A 14,273-nucleotide genomic window follows, 5' to 3' on the forward strand; every position below is an offset into this window, starting at 1 on the left:
ATTGAAATCAATGGAACATGATGTCTGAAGGAATCCCCTGCTGCAGCTGTCACAGCTGCAGCAGTGGATCCTGATGTACTCCCACTGTTCTCAATGAGGCCAGCAGCAGCAGCGCCGCCCCATTGAAATTAATGAAAGATGATTGCGATCCTCTGCCACTGCTGTGACAGCAGTAGCACGGGACTCCCCACTACGAGGATTTTCGGGGAGGGGGGGCTTGAAATATAAGCCCTACTGTGAAAATAATCCCTAACTGTAGGGAAAAAAAATAGTAATAATAATACATCACCATAGAAGTGCTGTCATCTCTGGCGCGTCTTCTAGCAGCGCCCCGGCGCTCTTCTTCAGCTTCTCTTCTGACCGGGGATTGAAAAATCCCCGCCTCCTGAAAGCGCTGCCTCTGATTGGCTGAGTGCTGTGACCAATCACAGGCAGCGCTCAACTGTCATACAATGAATAGGGCTAATCACTGCCTCTGATTGGTCACAGCGCTCAGCCAATCAGAGGCAGCACTTTCAGGAGGCAGAGCTTCTTCAATCCCAGGCCAGAAGAGAAGCTAAAGAAGCATGCGGGGACCTGCTAGAAGACGCACAGGAGATGACAGCACTTCTAAGGTGATGTGTTATTATTATTATTTTTTTTTTCTACAGTTAGTGATTTTTGGGGGGTAGGGCTTATATTTCAAATCCCCCCCCCCCCTGAAAATCCGTCACAGCAGTAGCAAAGGTTTGCAATCATCTCCCATTGATCTCAATTGGGCTGGGGCTGCTGCCACCGGCCCCATTGGAAACAATGGGCAAGATCACAAAAAGAATGGACATGTTGTCATTTTGTTTTCAGACTGCATAGCAAGCATTACAACATCACACAAATGAATGGAGCCATTGGCTTCATAATTCAGCGATTTCTCGCACCTGGGAAAGCGTGTGATTTCATCACCAGTGTGCAGGCACCCTAACTCCTGAAGGATGTTGCACCCTGTGCAGCCACACGGGTCACACACCACTAAGGCCAGTTCTATTTGTATGCAAATGCGCTAAAAAATATTTCATGCATACTTCAAACAGCGACTGCATAATTTAGAATTTCACAAGCACAATAATTTATAAGCACACCTTGATGCAACTTTGCTTCAGTCATTTGAAGAAAAAATGTATAGGAAGTCAAATTAACCACTATACGTATGGCCCTAGCCTAGCATAAAACACATAAACAGCTCCTAAAAGTACAATGCGTACAGAGTTCATAAATACTACACATGCCTATGTCTTTACAAATCCAACATGAGTTGTTAAATCTACATTTTAATCCTGCATGTATGATAAAAACATAAATCACACAACTCGACCAAAACAAGCAATTTTTTAAATTTAAATCAAATTCTATAGAGAGATCATCAACATTACATAAAAATACCATGTAAAGCTTAGGCAGCCATCATTTCTGAAGTACAGTAACATGAAACCTTAAAAACAAAAAGCATGGATATCTACATCCTAAACTGCCATGTAAATCTCTTATAGTTGCAACAGGCCAACTACTATAACAAAAAGACAGGATCAGACCAAGATGACCAAACATGGAAAGAAACACTAGGGGGAAAAGGGAGACAAGTAATTTAGGCTACCTCAGCACTGTGACACACTGAAAAGATTACATATTAGGCATGGTAATTAAAAAAATTATTAGCCTGACAAGAACAAAGCTAAGGGGAACCACTACCCAACCAGATATGGTATTGGGATGAGTTCCGGAACCGATCCCAGATTGCCTAGAAAGTCTCATATTTGGTGGATTCTTAGGCAACCATGTGTAGTGGCTCAGAGTTAGGGTCCCCTCCATCACTTTAGAGAGTATGTTATATGTATGTCTTGTACTATTGTCTTGGATGTAGAATGAGTCAGAGTTATGTGTATTGGATATTTGCAGGCATGAATGGGTAATGTCTGGTCATGTCTGAGGATGTCTGAAAAAGGTATTTATTTGTCTAGCTGTCGATTGGTCTGTGTTCACTTGATGTGTGTGTGGTGAGTCAGTGGTAAAGAGAAGTGAGTCGGTGAAGTTGGAGTTGGCGAGAAAGTGTAGAGACTGGAGACATGGAGGAGTCTGAGAGGTGGTCTTCCGTTCCCACCTAGGCCTAGCCCTGCAGAGAGATTACCTATGGCCTCCATCTCTAAAGATAGTGAAAGCCCGGATATGATGTAAATGCGTGGGTAAACCGCACAGGGACTGCATGTATCCATAGAAATAGAGACCGCTGCTTAGCGAAAACAGAGTGAGTGAATGACAGTGGAGTGAGAGTTTGCCGGGAGAGAAATCTAACAGATAACTTAGCCTGTGGATTCTATAAATGTCCGGAGAGCCTTCATGGCGTCAACACTATCAATTGTTTCTGTTTAGAGATGAGCGAACGTACTCGGTAAAGCACTACTCGTCCGAGTAATGTGCTTTATCCGAGTACCTCCCCGCTCGTCCTGAAAGATTCGGGGAGCGCCGCTGCTGACAGGTGAGTTGCGGCGGGGAGCAGGGGAGAGCGGGCGGGAGAGAAGGAGAGAGAGATCTCCCCTCCGTTCCTCCCCGCTCTCCCCTGCAGCTCCCCGCTCCGCGGCGGCACCCGAATCTTTCAGGATGAGCGGGGAGGTACTCGGATAAAGCACATTACTCGGACGAGTAGTGCTTTACCGAGTACGTTCGCTCATCTCTATTTCTGTTCCAAGACTGTTTATTAATCTACATATTCAACAGTTGAGTATAAGCAGCAAGACCGCCCATTACCGGTTTTGTCTTTGAAAATACCTTTTTGTGGGTGGACTACTTTATTTCACTACAGGGATCCGCAGCAGATAAAGGAACGGTGGCGTCACAAGTGACAAACAGGACTACAGGTAACCACAGTTACCCTTCGTGATCTCCCCCTGTAGTAACGGGGTCGGGTCCTGAGCTACCCTTAGGGGAGAAGATGGTAGAGCCCCGTGACAAGGTTATCTCTCTACCCTGCTGTCTCCTCGGCTGAGGGCCTGCTCCTCGGACGCTGCACATGTCCTTAATTTGCATGATACTACAAAACTCCTCTGCCCAATTCACTCTGGTAGGGGAGAAAGAAGACAGCCAAAAAGTAAGAATTACCAGGCGCATAGCTGTGGGGAAATGTCGAAATGCTCCCCTCTTAGGGATTATTCACATGGGTGAGAATCTCACACAAGTTTTGTGCATTGTGAGATACACAAAAATTGCACGGATATAAATTCCATTCTTTTGAATGCACTTATTCACATGAGCAATTTTTTCCCCTTGCTGCGAAGATAAAAATTGCAACATGTTCTGTCTTTTGGGGTTCCCTCAGAATGCCTCACCAAGTGTTTCCTATGGGATCTAAAAGGCATCGCATGGAAGTCGCATGTCATGCGATGTGCATGCGAGTTTGATGTGCTGTTTCCCATTGAAATGAATGGGAAACACTTGCAGTTCACTGATGTGCTTGAAACACACTCCTGAGGAACACAATTTCACAGAAGTGATGCAAGATGAATGAAAAACGCCTCACATCAACGGGAAAACTGCCCGTTGGCAAGCACAACAGCAGGCCAAGTTTCTGGGTCCGATATTATGCTCACCCGTGTGAATGTAGCCTTATTCTGGGAGATTGACCCCAGAAGCATAGACACTAAGGCCATGTGCTTAGAGATGCACATGTTCTCTCTCTACAGCTTGTTGTATTAAGCAGTAATATCCTCCCATAGCTGTTTGATGGACCCACAACTCCACCAGATATGTTCCAGGGTACCACACAAACCACATCTACAACACAGATCAAAGCCAGCAAATAGAAAAAAATAACTCTATGAAAATGAGGCATTATCATCGATTGCCCTGCAGGCTCACCGCCTCACCTACCAACATCCTTCATAGTATTTTTTTTTTTTGCATAGTGTGATTGTTCCCAGCAAGAGAAACCACGTAATCTTGTGGATATGATACCTTTTAATGGCTAACAAAAATACATGATGTAATAGCGAGCTTGCGTACCTCTCGGGCTCTATGTTTAGCCTGAAGAAGAACCCGAGAGGTTCGCAAGCTCGCTATTACATCCTGTATTTTTGTTAGCCATTAAAAGGTACCAAATCCTTGTTTTTTGCATAGCACATGTTATCTTCTTTGAAGTATTCCTTTTGCCCCACTCCTCGTATCAGGGAACATGTTTACCTCATTGATTAGCCTTGAATGTTTTAGTCCATCTAGACATCCTTGCTACATGAAGGTCTGGTAGTAATCAGCACTGGTACTCTTTTCTGTGGGTATCTGCTCTGCTTAGCAAAGGGTATTCAGAGCAGGGTATTCCCCTCCATGACACCCATGTGCACTAATAGGCCAGGCCCTTTAGGCCTCATGCCCACGGCCGTGGCGGACTTCGATAGCAGAATATGGCAGCAGAGTCCGCCACGACGCCCCCCAAAATCCTCATACTCACCTCCCGGATCCGCCACGTTATTCACGTCCCTCGAGCCGGCACGCATGCGCAGTACAACGCGTGACACGCGAACAGTGCTAGATGATGCGGTGGGCGGGGATGCGTATTCATGCAATACTTCCGCTGTGCTACAGCGGAAGTATAGCGTGACGACCAGCTTCCATTGACTACAATGGAAGCCAGCTGCGCATATTCCCGCGGATATTAGAGCATGCCGAGGTGTTTTCACACTGCGGAATTCCAGCAATGGAATTCCGCAGCGTGAACATTGAGCTATTAGGTTCAATAGAACCTAATAGCTGTGATATAACGCCGCAGATGTGTACGTGGCAGAAATCTGTCCGTAGGCATTAGCCCTTAAACTGACTGTATGCCTGAAATAGCTGTTGGCTGACAAGTATCTCTTCCAACTTTCCATAAGCATGCTCCATTTGCTCCAATTTCCAGGCTGTGTAGTGAACTAGTATAGTAAATGTTAATCAGTTATACACTGTGCCAGACATCATTTTATTAATGCAATTATGACGGAAAACAGATGAAAAGACATTGATAAACCTCCTTAGTTTATTTTCAGAAAGTTGATGATAAGATGCTCTGTAGAACTCTGGTACCAACAACACGAGTTACAGTGCAGAAATTTTGTAGCAGTTGAAATGTTGGGGGTGGAAAGTGTTTTTTGCTTTTTTTTTCTCCCAACAAAAAAAAACATTAGAAATGTGTGAATAAAAAAATGGCAGGCAAAAAAAAAACACTTGTAAAAAACACGTACCAGTTTTAAAAAAAAACACTGGCGTGTTTTACATGTGCCACTAAAAATGTGTAGCCTAAGGGAGTGGATAAACGAAGGTTCTTACGAATGTTCATGCTCAATCAATTGGCCGTGGGAAAGCTATTACCTGGGATTGTAAGAAGGTGTTGGCACAGTGCAAACATGGAATGCTTGAGCTGTCAAGTGAAATTTGTCCAGCTCATTTTAAGGGCTAATGAAAAATGGCTGTATTAGAGATGTGTGCCACAAAGATCCCAAATATAGTGGCAATCAAAGTACTAATGACCACTTGTCCGTCAAATTTGTGTGTGTGACGTGTGAATTACATGCAGAGCCTGACAGCACCTGTGATGTCAGTTATTGGCTCTTAGCTCCGCCCCCTGATTACATGATGGTCATCACAGGTCTTTTATCCTCCTTCTGCACTGAATGAGGAATTATGGGCAGACTACATCTCCCACAAACCCCTGCAGCCTCAGTTGCTTTGGATACAGCAGTACTCAGTCTGCCAGTTTGTACCTACTTGTCAGACTGCTGCACAACTGTGTGGAGACTTCAAAAAATGACACCACAAATTTACATATACATAACTTGTGTGCTGCCAATACCTGTGATAATGTCACCATCATGTAATCAGTCACATGGTCTCTGAACTGAATGAGGGATTAAGGGTGGACGACATCCCCCACAAAAACCTGCGGCCTCAGTTACTATGGACACAGCAGTTCTTCAATAAATCACACCTCACAAATGTCCACATACGATACATAGGTGGCGTTCTGGCTCCGCCCCCTTGTACACGTCATCGCGTCCTTGTACGCGTCATCGCGTAGCTCCGCCCCGTCACATGTGCCGATTCCAGCCAATCAGGAGGCTGGAATTGGCACATGTGATGGGGCGGAGCTACGTGATGACGCGTACAAGGGGGCGGAGCCAGAACGCGGTGCTGCCGAGCCGAGCCGAAGGGAAAAGACCCATCTGCGCAAGCGCGTCTAATCGGGCGATTAGACGCTGAAGTTAGACGGCACCATGGCGACGGGGACGCTAGCAACGGAGCAGGTAAGTGAATAACTTCTGTATGGCTCATATTTAATGCACGATGTATATTACAAAGTGCATTAATATGGCCATACAGAAGTGCATAACCCCACTTGCTGCTGCGGGACAGCCCCTTTAAGCATCAAAATCCACTATGACACTTGCGGGTTTTGGTGCGGATTTTGAGGTGGGCGGATTAATGGGCAGATTTTGGTGTGGAATGCATAAAAAGTCCACCAATGGGAACAGTCCCTTAGGCTGCATTCCCACCAACGTATATCAGCTCGGTTTTCACGCCGAGCCGATATAAGTCGTCCTGATCTGCAGGGGGGGGGGGGATGGAAGAGCCAGAAGCAGGAACTGAGCTCCCACCCCCTCTCTGCCTCCTCTTCGCCCCTCTGCACTATTTGCAATGGGGAGAGGCGGAACGGGGGCAGGGCTAATTCTCAGAACTTAGCCCCACACCGTCCCGCCTCCTTTCATTGCAGGCGCAGAGGGGCGGAGAGGAGGCAGAGAGGGGGCGGGAGCTCAGTTCCTGCTCCTGGCTCTTCCTTCCCCCCCTGCAGATGAGGACGACGTATATCGGCTCGGCGTGAAAACCGAGCCGATATACGTTCGGTTTATCCAGCCTTAGGCTGGCTTCACATGGGTGTATTTGCACACGTAATATGAAGTGAATAGAACCCATTGATTTCAATGGGTTCACACACATGTGCGTATTTTGCATAGGCATTTTGGTCACACAAAAAAACATAGAACATGCTCTATCTATCTATTTGCGCACCAAAATTCTCCTCAGAACTCTATGAGGGGTACGCAAATGCGCGTGCAATACACAAGGAGATACACAATGCGCTGTGCAATTCCGCTGGGAAAAGAAACCTCTGTAACTCATTAGGTTATATATCCATTTAATTAGGGAAGGGGGGTTGATTGTTTACTGAGTGCAAATGAACATGCTTGGCAGGAGCAAAAAGTACAGCCAGATACGCCAATATGCGCGCAAAAAAAGCCTCATTCGTAGCGCAAATATGTTTGTGTAAAGCCGCACTTACGGTGGTTTTACACATAGGTTTTTTTGGCACTTTGTGATACAGATATTTGAGCTGAATATTGAGGTGCGTTGAAAAGATATGGGATTTATATAAGAAGGACTACTACATCCACTTCTGGCTTTGGCTCAAAAAACTGCATGATAAACTGCAAAAAAACCTGTGTGTGAAACCAACCTCATCCTGCATCTTTGTATTTAGAAAATACAATTGAAGATTGCAAACAGGAAAATTAAATGTATAAAGAGGCAAATATTTTATACTTTTACTATCCTCAAGTAGTTATACATTGTAAATGTATATGATTACTCATTACATGTGATTACTATTCATAATTCATTTACATCTAGCTTTACTAAAGTGTAGAGTTCAAATATATTACTGTTGGACTGCACACTCATATATATATATTTGTGTGAGTACCATTATTCCCTGCTGTACAGAAGCAATCATGTGACTTGCCCAGGATAATCTGCACATGCGTACTGGGCTCTCAGCTGCCATCAGCACAGGAATAACAAAGGCAGGAGCAGCTGTGCCCGTGACAGCCACAGACAACCATCATCTGAGGAGTCAGCTATGTATTTCCAGGAACAGTAGCCCTGTGCGAGAGACCACCTTCACCTGGAAAACGCCAGAAAAAAAGCTGCTCCTAACGAGGCATCCATCCATTTAGCAGCCGAGAGACATCCAAAGACATTCTTTGACAGCTGCCACCTGAGACAGAATTTCTGAGACGGCCATCAGCTGATAGCGACAGCTTGAGACATCCAAATATAGCCGCCACTTAGGACAATTAATTTTACTAAGACAATCATCTCCAATCCACAGCACCTGCCTGCCCTTCCCAAGCTCTGTCCCTGTCTCCCACACACCATGACAGCAGCATCTTAAGTCCCTCAGTCATTCCCCCACCCTCAAACCTCCTATCCCCCACCCTCATTCCTCCTGTTCCCCTTTCATATCTGCTCATTCTCAGTCACCCTCCTCCCCCATTTGTGTTTGTGATTGGACCTGCTCCTTTTGTCTGACAACCCATTCTATATTTGTCTGCAACCAGTCATCACAACAACCTGCAGTTCTATATAATCAAGAAGGGATCTATCTATCTATCTATCTATCTATCTATCTATCTATCTATCTATCTATCTATCTATCTATCTATCTATCTATCTATCATCTCTCATATTAATATCTTCCTTAAAGCCATCATAAATATATTCTCGTCATACAGTAGTGATTCAAGATCACAAACCACTTATACTTTGTTACTCATCATACACACACCTTCAGGCCATTATTTCTGTCTCATTGTGACAGTCTGCATTGCACACGGCCAGAAGATGTAAGTATTCAAAAGATCCTGCTTCTCTGCTTTTTGTGAGTGTGTGTTGTGTATGCACTGTACATAGGCCTTTCTATGGGTATATCTATTGAAAAAGGTTTACAGGCGATCTAGCTTAAAAATAATGTCAATAACGTTATAACAACTTTTCTGGCAAGGTCTGAAATAATGTATCCAGTACGTCAATTCATTCACTGTATCTGCCCTTCTATTTATTTGCTTATTTTTTATTGCATGGGTTGCCCTTATTTGTACCATTTGTAACCACATTGTACTCTAAAATTACAATTGTTGACAGTTTTAGCTTGTATCCTTGCATGCTATATGTATTTGGATGTACTATGAGTTATTTCCTCTTTGATTGATTTATATACCATCTGCTTTTACTGGGGCAATAGATATCTGGTCACACTGAGTACAAAACTACACTAAGCTCCTACCCACAATTTACATGGAGTGAAAAGAAATCAGTAAAACATCATGTGTTTGCCCATTATACCTGTTGCCTTTTCTTAAGGCCGAGCTTACACGACCGTATGGGAATTGCGTATTACGCCGTCTTTGTAAGCCCGTGCGATACGCTGTAACTCACAGGCAATCAATTACATTATGCAATTCCGCTCACATTGGTGTGTCAGGATTGCATAATTTGCAAGCGTAAAATAGAACGCAGCATGTTCTATTTTATCGCGTATATATGAGAAATAGAGCCCATTATTCTCTATTTTTTATATATATAAACGCAGCCCATACGCAATTACATTGCGTATAGGCTATGGGTATATGCAACATCGCTAAGCGACGGTGCAGGAAATGTAAAAAAAAAAAAAAATAGGTGTACTGCGCATGACCGCCTGCGTGAATACGCAATCATATGCAGGGTCACGGCTGGGTTCACAGCTGTAAAAATGCTGCGGGAGCCCTGCAGCGGTTTATGCTTACGACCGTGTGAGCCCGGCCTAATATTGTTTTTTCTTTTATGGCCTTTTGTTTTACTTCCTTTTACTTTCTCTACAGGGAGCAGTAAACCTCCCACTGTGCCATCCAAGCATGCCAGTGCATGTGATGATAGCTCTGCTGCTATTGGGGCCATCGGACCCCCAACCCTGAGACAGTGGCTAGGTGATATACCTCCTTAACACAAATGGTAAGATAAAGAATAATAGCATGCCAACATAGATGAAATTACCTTGTATACAGTCATGGGCCTTGCAACAGCTTAGTTTTTTGTGACATGTAATTATAGAGTTGTTTTCAAAGGCGTAACTTATAACTTCTTGGCCCCCAGAGAATGCAAAATCTACTTCAGAATCCCCAGACTATCAAACAGAATTTATAATATTGGTTTCTCCATATAGGACAACAAAGGCCTCTTGGGCCACCTCAGGCTCCGAGGCGGGGCTGTGTCCACTACTTCTGCACCCTAAATAGTTATGCTTCTAACTGCTTGTGATTCGGTTGCGATAGTCTTAAAATCACCTTCCTTTGAGAACACAAAACTAGCTCAGCCAGATATTTGTAACTATAAATGGACACTCTATCTACTTCTAAGCTCATTGCATTTCATACAATGCAATTTTTGCAATGAGGAAAATAAAATGAAAAAAAAATAAATTATAATTTCAGTTAGATCCAGGGCTGTAAACCAATGCTATTGTAAACGTGCAGCACTGGTTTAAAGCTCTTACTTCTGCAAACTACCCTGTTTCCCCGAAAATAAGACGCGTCTTATATTAATTTTTGCTCCCAAATATGCGCTACGTCTTATTTTCAGGGGGTGTCTTATTTCGCCGTGGCAAATCCGTCTGTGGCCGCTAATCCCGCAAATGGCCAGCTTTGTGGACGAAATTTCTCAGAAATCTTGTCCACATGGGACAGCAAATCTGTCACGGCAAAGCTGGGAGAAGCCGGTGTTGTGGTGCGGATTCACCGGCCACAGAAACGGAAAAGCGTGCAGCCAGGTCGCTTCAAAACAAGTGGCTGAGTGCCGTGGGTTTTGAAGCAGCGCTTTCCTGGCGGAAATCTCGCTGTTTATCACTGTGGCCAAACTGTGAGATTTCTGCTGGAAATACGCTCTGTGAGAACCCAGCCTTAAGAATCACACACAGGTTGCCTGACTCACACACAGAGCCATAAAAAAATAAGGGCTGTAAAGTAACGTACCTGTCTGCAGACAGAAGTTCCTGTACCACTTGTAGGCAGGGATGGTATTGCATCTTCCGGCCACCAGGGGGAGCTCATCACAGCAGACATGTACAGCAGGAACAGAACGTACAGTATGGCCTTTTCCAGCCAGCAAGGGGAGCTCACAACAGCACACTCGTACAGCACAGCAGGGACAGGATAACAGCAGACTGTCTGCAGATCTACCTATACATCTGGAGGTAGGAGACAACGGGGATGGCAGCAGGGGACAGGCCTCTTGACTTGCCTGCACACTTTACTATGCCTTACTATCGGGGGGTGCCTTATATTTGGGGCTTCTGCAAATTTCAGGGGGTGACTTATTTTCAGGGGGTGCCTTATTTTCGGGGAAACACGGTAGTAGGAGCAGGTCAGGAGCTTGACTGTCAGAGACAGCTGGGGACCCCAAGAAGATATAAGTGGTTTATAACCGCTTCTACCTTCTGTCTTCCAACCTACGCAACGCTCAATGAGCTCTATGTAGTGATCGGTGGTGACCCCTGGCATGGCAGAACTGTTGGGTCTTAGCAGACTCAGCTCAGCTCTGCCAGTGACTAATGTCACAATAGGGGAATGTTTTACTTTGTAACTCATATAAATATCCCTGTTACAGTGAAAAAAATTGTTAAATTATTTTTAAAAAATTACATTCAGATGGCCATATGTGAGTTGCGCCCAAGAATCTCAGGCCCAACTCTCATCAGACAGCATTCTAACACCCATTAGTGTACTTTCCAATCTGCAGGGTCAGTGGGCATTGTATGTCCCAGCTCAGCTCTTCCAGTGACTAATGTCACAATAGAGGGACATATGGATACCTCAGTTACAGTAGAAAATTGTGAAATAATTTTAAAAATGACATTGTGAATGTCCCCAAGAAGTCTTATATGATGTTATGGGTGACATATATGTTAAAAAATAATGTACAAAAATTAGTTAAAAAAAATATATAAAAGAATACAAATATTTTAAAGAAAAAAAAACAAAACACCCACACCAACTTAAACTGTTGCCATGGCCACCCTGTAATCTGACATTATACAAATTATACACAAAACGACTGAAACAAAATGGAGCAAAAGAACTATAGCTAGAAAAAAACCTTGAAACTTAGGGCCATGAATCCACCACATGCATAAAATCGCTACATACTCTGGTCATTTAGGGGTTAAAAGGGAAGGACTGGTAGAACTCCTAAATGTGTCTTAGATAGGAAACAGTCAGGATGTCAGTTATGTTTGGAATATGCATTTAAGTTCCTGCTTGTTCTCTTGGTGTCTAGTTAATCAAATAGGAAACTACAGACAGGTGATGTTTGCTACCTGAGGGCTTTTTAAGTGCTCGTTAAATTCAAACACAAGTGGGTGTTCTGGCTGGGTAGGAGTTCTCCTTTCCTCATTCATTCTTGATAGAACTTTATTATAGATGCTGAGCAGTGATATTATTCTGCATGATCTTCATCGAGGATCCATAGGCCTCATTCAGATGGCCATATGTGAGTTGAGCCTGAGAATCTTAGGCACAACTTTCATCAGACAGCATTAGGACACCCGTCAGCGTACCCGTCTCATCTGCAGGGACAGTGGGCATTGTATGTCTTATTCTCATCTGTGGAATGGACAAGAATAGCACATGCTGCGTTTTTTTCACATGGACCATCAGTCCATGTGAAAAAGCACTTGTATTTATAGCCTCATAGGCTATAATTGGTTGATGTGCTGTCCACGAAATCCACAGACAGCATAAGGCCTAAAGACTAATTTCATACAAAATTATAAGCTGCTTAAAAAGTTGACCGACTTTGTAGATACATTACTGCACATATACATTGCTACTCTTTGTAACTACCATTCATTTTAATGAAGAGAAAGGCTGTGCATATGCAGATTGATCTCCACCAATTAACAGAGGTAAAAGTGACCTATCCTCAGTATTAGTAAGGGCTCAGGGGTCAGACCCCAATCAAGTAATGTTTTATGACCACAGGGGCACAGGAGGAAGGCACCACCAACAGAGGTAGACCAAGCAAGGCAGGAAACATAGAACAGAAAGACAAAAACACACATGGAAACACTGCAAAACACAGGTACACAAGAAGGAGTCTCAATAAAAGGGCAATGCTGTTTAAAGGGGCCATATCAATCCCTCACAGGGAGTTTATGTGAAAGTGAACTTCTGTAAATGCCAGAAGCGTAACTTGAAGCTCCTGGGCCCCAATGCAAAATATGTAACAGGGTTCGCAATTTTATTGCTTTGTTTGGAGTACTGGGCTCCCTGTATGGATAAGAGGGGCCTTATGGGCCCCCTATTGCTCCTGAACCCAGGTGCACCCGCATCCTCTGCATCTCCTATAGTTACGCTAAATGCCTATGCCAGTTTCCCATCTTCTTTCTAGTGTTCACTTTCACTACTTACAGTAGTTCCAATCCTGCCATCATAGATGCACTGAAGGTAGACTCTGCCCTTCTCCAATAAATATGTGATGGCAGGTCTGCAGGGTTCGGTCAGCTGTCATCTCCAGTCCGGATTAGGACCACAGTCTACCAGTTGGGTACCACTGATCTAGACCTACCTGTATTCATATGTAAATTTCTCTTATGCAGATACCCTTCCCCAGGGCCACCTATAGGTGCAGGCTCACTCTGTCTATAGGTAAATCCTACAGTATGCACAATATAGGGTCCCAGAAAAGTTATGTCAAAGCAATGCTAAATGTTGCGCCAATTACGCAGTTGAAGGAGGATTGCAAGAGGAAACTAAGTAATAGCTAATGTTATTTCAAAGATAGTCTGAGGGTTCTATTACACGAGGGCCAGTGGCAGTTGCTAGCACTCGAGTAATAATACCTTAAGAAACAGGACAAGCACACGTTAATTTCATATTTAGGTGGAGAAATATTTTACCCCTTTTTCGGGTTATTATAGAAATAAACTAAGAATGCTTATAGCAGATGCAAGGTAATTTATGTGCTCTACTTTACATATTAACGGATTTAAAGAGAAAGAAACATAACATTTTTGTTGTAAATCATTCTGTTAAACCCACTAATGAAGATGCCTAAGGTCTTATAGGGTACATATAGTAGCTGTTGGTCTACGTAGATATTTCCAAGGGAACACTATGGCTGCATTTGAAAGGTAACTGCAGATGCTACTATTTTGCATGAACAAAAGTCCTTTCTGTCACCTCCACAGGACATCAAGGGACATAACTGGGCTGAGGAAGAATCTGATGGGGAAAATGAATGTGGGGAGTTTCTATATGGAGTTCAGGTAATAAAATTAGTAGAACATTGTATAAAAAGTTAAAGAATAACAACAAATGGTGTTTTTACAGTTTGAATAGCATGATTGGATAAATAAAAATTGTTTAGCTAAAATGAAATTCCTTATAAACTGAACAGTAGCAACTCATAAT

General features: G+C 43.6%; 1 protein-coding gene across 3 annotated transcripts in view; it reads left to right on the top strand.

The window, feature by feature from the left end:
* The first annotated feature begins 2,097 nt into the window (after nucleotides 1-2,097).
* Nucleotides 2,098-14,273, top strand: part of PARP6 (poly(ADP-ribose) polymerase family member 6) — a 62,105-nt gene continuing 49,929 nt past the window's right edge. For 2 of the 3 annotated variants that reach the window (XM_066589942.1, XM_066589944.1), the window contains exons 1-3: nucleotides 8,485-8,672; nucleotides 9,690-9,819; nucleotides 14,051-14,128. In XM_066589942.1, coding sequence (XP_066446039.1) covers nucleotides 9,817-9,819; nucleotides 14,051-14,128 — 81 coding nt within the window. In that variant the 5' untranslated portion in view covers nucleotides 8,485-8,672; nucleotides 9,690-9,816. Of the gene's footprint in view, nucleotides 2,202-8,484; nucleotides 8,673-9,689; nucleotides 9,820-14,050; nucleotides 14,129-14,273 lie in introns of those variants that run through there. The other variant, XM_066589943.1, reaches the window with a different exon arrangement.

The sequence above is a fragment of the Eleutherodactylus coqui genome, chromosome 2, assembly GCF_035609145.1.
Source record: "Eleutherodactylus coqui strain aEleCoq1 chromosome 2, aEleCoq1.hap1, whole genome shotgun sequence".
NCBI lineage: Eukaryota > Metazoa > Chordata > Amphibia > Anura > Eleutherodactylidae > Eleutherodactylus > Eleutherodactylus coqui.